General features: G+C 45.6%; 1 protein-coding gene across 1 annotated transcript; it reads right to left on the bottom strand.

Moving 5' to 3' along the window:
- Positions 1–481: 481 nt before the first annotated feature.
- Positions 482–6566, bottom strand: LOC115684327 (oligopeptide transporter 4-like). Its single transcript, XM_030609062.2, has 6 exons — positions 6021–6566; positions 5015–5112; positions 2001–2564; positions 1643–1895; positions 1361–1543; positions 482–1277 (listed from the first exon to the last, which is right to left on the bottom strand). Exons 1-6 carry the CDS (start codon positions 6549–6551, stop codon positions 663–665), a joined length of 2244 nt encoding a protein of 747 aa, XP_030464922.2. The 5' UTR covers positions 6552–6566; the 3' UTR covers positions 482–662.
- Between the last annotated feature and the right edge of the window lie 271 nt (positions 6567–6837).

Below are 6837 nucleotides of genomic sequence, written 5' to 3'. Positions count from 1 at the left end.
CTCTTTGAAAGACGAAGAATCAATAGCTCGGCCTTATGTAAGCTATACAACTGTTGGAGATGTTATTGAGCAACTGGTGCTTCGCTTTCATTCTTCATAAGGGAGTTGTTGGTTTTATACTTTGCACGGTTTTTCGAAATTTGTATTGTGAAGAAGCTTGGTACTGCATCAACATTCTGTTGTTCCGGTTACATAGATACATCTCAGAACTGGCCTTGGACCTTGGATTGATCGATGAAGGTCAAGAACTGGCCTTGGACATTGTGTTGGTACTGCATCCACATTCTGCGGTAAAGCTACTGGAAGAAAGTTCCTTACAAGCATGAATGAGTCCAAAGCCGTGCTAAAATCCCTAGAAGCCCCCTGAGTTGAGGAATAGGATCATCCCAGATAGAGACGATGGCCATGGCTGCTGATAACAGTTTGATTACTTCAGCTTTAATCAATCCTGACCCTCCTCTCTGTATCTCCAAGCGAAGTACTATACTGAAACCATTCATCATACTTCTATCCAATGACTAATGCAAACGAATAAATCCACAAGTTTGGTGACGTGTGAGAAAAATGAAGTATATCAAACGTCTACATTTCCTGTAATCAGACTCCATTAGCTTAGAACTTTTCTGATTGTATCCATCGTGCATTTTTCTGGTGAATTTAGATTATTTTGTCGGACATCCATCCACAGATATCCCTTTGGCGGTCGGACAACTCGCCAAGTCACAGTGCTCGCCGCCCGTTCCCCACCAATTCAGTCCTTTGTTCTCCATTCCTAGACAAAAGTACAAAAGCACTGCCATGAACGCCACTCCCGCGTCCATTGCTGCAGAGAGGACGTAGTTGTACCTCTGCCACCACTTCTTCCGGTAACGAAAGACAAAGAAATTGAATATTGTCCCCACGAGGACCCACGCATTGTAGTTCAACGGTGTGGCGGGTGGCATGTAACCCGTTGCCCCAAGGAGCACTGGAAGGTTGATCAGTGGGATCCAGGACTTGTCCGGGAATGCCTTGTGCAGCAACCAGACTAGGAACGGGCCCACTGCGCCGCCGAGGAAGAACCAGTTCATGGACTGGTAGTTCCCTTGGACCCCGAAGATGCGCTTGGGCCCCACCAGGCCCCATATCACGGAGGCATCAAAGAAGACCCTGTCGCTTGGGCACGTCCAGGGGCTGTCCGGCGGCAGGAGCTCATCCTGGCATATGTTGGTGATGGAGTTGAGTAGCCACCATGCCACGGCCATGTTGATGGTTCCGGCGATGATCGTGCCGATGAACTGCATCAACCACGGCGGGTTTTGCATTTCAACAATCAGCCAGCATCTAAGATTTTTAGTCATAAGGAAGCTATATAATGTACCTGAACTAAGAACATGGATCTTGGGGGGATCTTCATGTAATGTCCAAGCTTGAAGTCATTGAGGAAGGACACAGCTTGGGCCATGCTCATGTAGCCATAGGTCTTGAAGCACACATTTGCTATTGGTCGTCCTGGATATATCACCCCCATGATATATTCCGTTATAATGTTCAATCCTGGCGTCTGTAAACCAAGGTCGTATCAAGAATTGGTGTCAACGCTATAAGGTACTAATGATGCAAAGCGGTAAGATGAGTTTGTTTTTTGTCAGCAGATAATGACCTGATTTGTCGTGGCGGTGATGATACTGATTGGAAGAGTGAAGATAAAAGCGAGGGCGCTGGCAAAGAGAAGTCCCCACCACGGCATTTGGACCTCCTTGTTCAAGAATATGCAGAGTGCGAGAGACACCGCAACAGTCAGAACGAGCAACAAATGAAACCACCACGAAGGTATGTCCTTGTATCTTCTCATCAATCTCGTGTGGACGTCTTCCTTCCCCTTGAACGAGGCACGATACCGCTCATAAATTTCTCTGTTCCCATTGTCCAAGCAATGAACATTTCAGAATCTATTTCGTTCACATCAGAGGATAAAAGCCAAGATCCAGAAATTCAGTCAGATCAAGAGTATTTAGTACCTTCCATAGAAGAAGCCCACGTGAGTCAGTGTGGACGCGATCGTGGCAAAACCAAACCCGTAAGAGAGAGCGAAGAACATGCTCAGATGAATCCGTCCTTGCTCCCCGTACTTGACCACGTCCAGCTCGAAGTTCTCGTTCACGATGGCAGAGATGTTGTATGTCTGGCCTTGGTTCGTGAACAAGTGCGACGAGAAGATGGGAAATCTATCTGCGCTGTACAAATTGAATCCCCAATACGCTAACGGGATGACAACATACACCACCAATGCGTATCCTGCAAAGACGTTCATTATGGCGAAGAACGGACATATGAGAGGGCTGAATAAGAAGGATGAGACCGCAGTCCAATCGAGGGTCAGTGCTCCGAGCCCGAGCCCTTGCATCCCGGACCCAATCTGCTGAGCTGTGACTGACTTGGAGAAGACCCAGCAGATCCAGGATATGTTTGTGAGTGTCGGGAAGAGGTAGCCCGGGACGACGTACCACGAGAAGCTGCATATCAAGGCTATCACAAAGAATTTTCCCCGTGACATGCGTCGATCATCTTTCTCATGCAAGGCCCTGCGAAATTCATATTGCATACCGATTTCAGATGACAGAATCTGATGAACGTGATTATTATTGCAGATTGAGCTTATCATCGGCAAATGCACCCTCCAAAAGTGCCGATTATCACAACGACGACACACTTCATTATGGTATGGCCATCAAACACTTGACAGTTACTGAATTTTCATCATACAGATACTCAAAAAACTTCAGAATCAAAGTATAACTTCTTAAGCCCATTATGTCATTATGTCTCTAGGAGTATGGTCATCTTTTCCTTGCAGAACGGAAAGCGTCGACAATGGACATTGTTATTTGTACTTAATGAACGGTGTTTAGGTCTCTCACTCTGCCTTGCTGTTCCTAATTGCTGCTGATTGGCTTATGCTTGTAGATCGGATCTACGTCGTACTCGGCTCTAACTCAAAATCTTGTCGCACCGCTTTCGGTACGGGACAGATTCCACTTTGCTGACCTTGATCAGGGGTTAGATACCTTCTAGGCCTAACTATCTCCTAAGGCGGCCTGATACAGTTTCGGCGGTAAATTTTCCGGCATCAACGTCCCGCTTAAGTCGCATTTCGAGTAGCAAAACGCTCCTTAATTTCCTGGCTAAAGTAAGAATTGCTGGTATGATCTTCTTAGACCCTTACGTGACAGCTATAAAGACTTCAGCGGAGCACAATACAGTAGTCAATGCATGTAACCATGTTCACAGAAAAAAAAAAGTCAGAAATATACACTGCAAAATTTCCACTTGTTAGACATCGATGCGTCGTCCTTGTCATGATCCTGTCTAGTGTCTGGCGATTTACATACATAGTTATCTAGAAATCTTTGATTTATTATGACTCCAGATGGGACTATTCAAAGAGAATAATTACTAAGGTATAAGGATGAAGAAAAGTGGAAGGTCACGAATTCAGTAATAAAGTCAATCATAAAATAAAGCTAGCTAGGGATATACCTAAATTATATGTTCATGTGTTATTTATACGATAATTTATAAATTAAATAGGATTTTTTTTTAGGTGTTATTCGTCAAGCTTAATGACATAGAAGTCTTTGAGGGAAAATTACTGGTTCGGTCTTAAATTTATCGTACGGATGCCAATTCAGTCTTAAACATATCAATTTTGTCAATAGAATTCTAAACATCTGCGCCAACTCCAATGTGCTTCCCCCGCCAAGTGCTACCGGAAAATTCGGTGACATGGCTGTCCATGCAGACGTCGTTTCGAGTGAAGTTGTCCATCGGCCGGCAATGATAGGGCCGTGTCAGCAATTATCGGCTCACAATTAGCCGGAAGGACGACATTAGAGTTTTCGCGTAGAGGGTTAGGACCGTATTAGCAAAATTGAAAAATCTAGGACTGAATTGGCGTTCGCACGTAAGATTTAAAACTGGGTTAAGACGGGATGATCGAATCTAAGGACGGAATCTATACTTGATTCAGGGCCACCCACGTCACGGGGGGGCGTCGGATCGTGAGTTGACTCAAGCCCCGTTGACTTTGAACACACGAATTAGGTCATATTGGTCGGATTCCGTGGATCACGCGAGTCGCCATAGTAGACCAGCCAAGGTCCCCATTTTGTGCCCGCCATCTATGCGAGGACAACTCTTCTTCTCATACTCAATAAACCATCATTAAACACGCGCGCGCATACGTACGTACATGAATACGTATAAATATTCACATACAAGACGACGAAGCGGAGAGGCCGGCAAAGGCGGCCGTGCGACACTCTATAACCGCTTAACCCTGGATGCGATATTACGAAAACGTGTATCGTGATCTAACTCGAATTTCATACGAAACTATCGTTTTCGGCCTCCCCTTTAAGCTAAACGCTGCTAAAAATTTTCTAGCCCGGCCCTTCCAGGTCCAGGTTCTCGCGTCCGCCGGTGTCCTCACACCGCAACCCGAACCTCCTCGTTCCCGACGTGCTTGGCTCTCGCATCGGACCGGTGCCGGTACCGGACCTGACACGGGCGAATTGAATTTCATTCATACTATAAACGAAAAATTCCCGCCCACGGCGTCGGACAATGGAAATGAATTCAATTGTATTCAAATTGAAATGTACATACGACGCCGACTATTATAGTGATAGATGTCCTAATAATGATCATAATCAATTTAATTATTAGATTTCCTTTCTTGGCGTGACATAGATCCATTTAGGTTAGAGAAGGTTAATTGACCCTATTTTATCCCTTCACGGCGTAACGTATGTTAAATTTGGTAGGATCACTGCCAGCTGTTCTAAAAGCTTAAGCTATTAGATGAAGGCATGGTTTAATATTTAATTACTCTAACAATGTAAAGCGAAGAATTTGAGTCAGCCGATGGTCGAGACACGTTGTTAATTATCTACGGGAGAAAGAATAATTTGTGCAATTTTCCTAAAATATTATAAATTAAATGAATTAAAATAAAATAAAAAATATTACTAACCGGAAGAGGGAGACTTGAACGAGAGTACTTGGCCACCACATGTGAGCAGGCTCCACCACGTACTTCCTCAGCAGCCCCGCCCATCCGTACCCCAACACCTGCACTCTCTCATTCCATTGCACTTTTCATTCTCCAAAATTTTCGAAATTTCCGATAGCTTGTAAGCAAGGTTTAGATCGGATCGGAGAAAACATGCGATTTTCTTTCTGGGTCCTCGCATTTCATCGAATTCCTTCGACTCCAAACCGTAAAACCTAGGGGGTTCTTTTTCGGAATCTCGGGGTGAAATGAGCAGCAAACAGTACAGAGCAATGATTAGGACCTCACAAATGTCGTGATTTCGGTGCGGCGCTCACTATGACGCTCCATAATTTCGATCGATCGCTCAAGTGCCGTAGTTTTGGAAAAAATGTTCACTCGAGCGACATTGAAAACCCGGCATCATCAGACTTTACGACACTTGCAGTGAACGTAATTGTCATTCAAGTGGTCGATTGAAAAGCCATGACGCCAAAGTGAAAGATACGGGCACATGTTACGCCCCGTCTTTCCTCGTGCAAAGTGCGAATCGGAATATCTTAGGAATTATTTTATGCTAACGGGGATTCATACGTTGGGACCATCTCCAGATATTTTCGGAATTTTTGTATTGTACGATGAGATTGGCATCCTAGGTATAAGATAAACCTCTGCTTGTCCGTAGGTGTTCCGCACCAGCTGGCGCTTTAGATCTTTATCTCATCCAACGATATAAACGAGGAGGGAGGAAGTAAATCCACAGCACATCTTTCCTCGGGCATACCACTACCAAATTATCTCTTTTTTTAATCACGAAAAAGTATAGACTTATTTTAAAAAGCTAATAAAATGGTTATTTTATAATTTTCGAATTATAAAATTCCGTGGCCAACTTGGTTGAAATTAAATGAAATTAAAGAAAATGAAGATATATTCATGCAAAAAAGAGAAAAAGAGAGACCCCCATTGGATAGTAAGGGAATTTTACCTGGGTCGTGATTATGAGAAGCCAACCGGCGAAGAAGGAGATGCTCCGGACATAGAAGGCCTTGATTATGTTGACGATGCTCACGGCGTAGGCCGAGCCCGACCCGAACGCGCTCCCGGCATTGGCGAAGATGGAGATGAGCACGTGCTCCTTCATGTTGAACGGCCCCGGGTTGAGGGAGTACGTCCTCGGGCCGAGCCCCGGGACCCGGAACCGGGCCTCGGGGAGCACGGCCGCCATGAACCGCCCGACGGGGAGGGTCGCCACCTGCACGGTGATCTGGCTTATGACGAGGGGCTCGGTCCGGTACGCGAAGAACTGGTTGAGGAAGGAGAGGAGGGCGCACGAGAGCACCCCGAGGAACCACATCCGGAAGGTCCACACGGGCAGGGTCGGGTCGTCGGTGTTGGTCACGGTGAGCCGGACCTGTTCGATGGGCGAGAGGTCGTCCTCGGCGTCGTCCACATCGTTCGGGGCGACTGCGCCGGTGGCGGTGGCGGAGGGCGGGGCTTCTAGCTCTAGACCGCCCATGGTGTTGGGTATGTATGAGTATTGAGGGGTATGGTTTGAAGTGATATGAAATGCTAAGTTTAGCCCTTTTAATATGGATTCGAAGTTTGACTAGTGGAGCATGGTGGAGAGATCGGACGTCAATATTCTTTTAGAGTGGGGCTAGTGCAAAAAGGGAACGAGGCCATCATTGGCCAAATTAAAAAGAAAAATAGAGAAAAAGAAAGGGAAAAGTTCTCTAAAGTTTAGATGCGCTGCTCCATTGTCATAGTGCGATTAACTTATGCCAACTATTAATATTTTTTTT

The sequence above is a fragment of the Syzygium oleosum genome, unplaced genomic scaffold (genome assembly GCF_021117445.2).
Source record: "Syzygium oleosum isolate NSW1041296 unplaced genomic scaffold, Sole_v2.1 Sole_v2.27, whole genome shotgun sequence".
Lineage (NCBI taxonomy): Eukaryota > Viridiplantae > Streptophyta > Magnoliopsida > Myrtales > Myrtaceae > Syzygium > Syzygium oleosum.
Note: the sequence above shows the minus strand (reverse complement) of the source record. Positions and strands in the feature narration are given on the sequence as shown.

Coding starts and splice junctions, on each gene's coding strand:
- LOC115684327 (XM_030609062.2), bottom strand. CDS start 6,551: ATGGGCGGTCTAGAGCTAGAAGCCCCGCCCTCCGCCACCGCCACCGGC. Junction 1,896..2,000: donor GTGGGCTTCTTCTATGGAAG/GTACTAAATACT, acceptor CAATGGGAACAG/AGAAATTTATGAGCGGTATC. Junction 1,278..1,360: donor GATCCATGTTCTTAGTTCAG/GTACATTATATA, acceptor TGGTTGATGCAG/TTCATCGGCACGATCATCGC.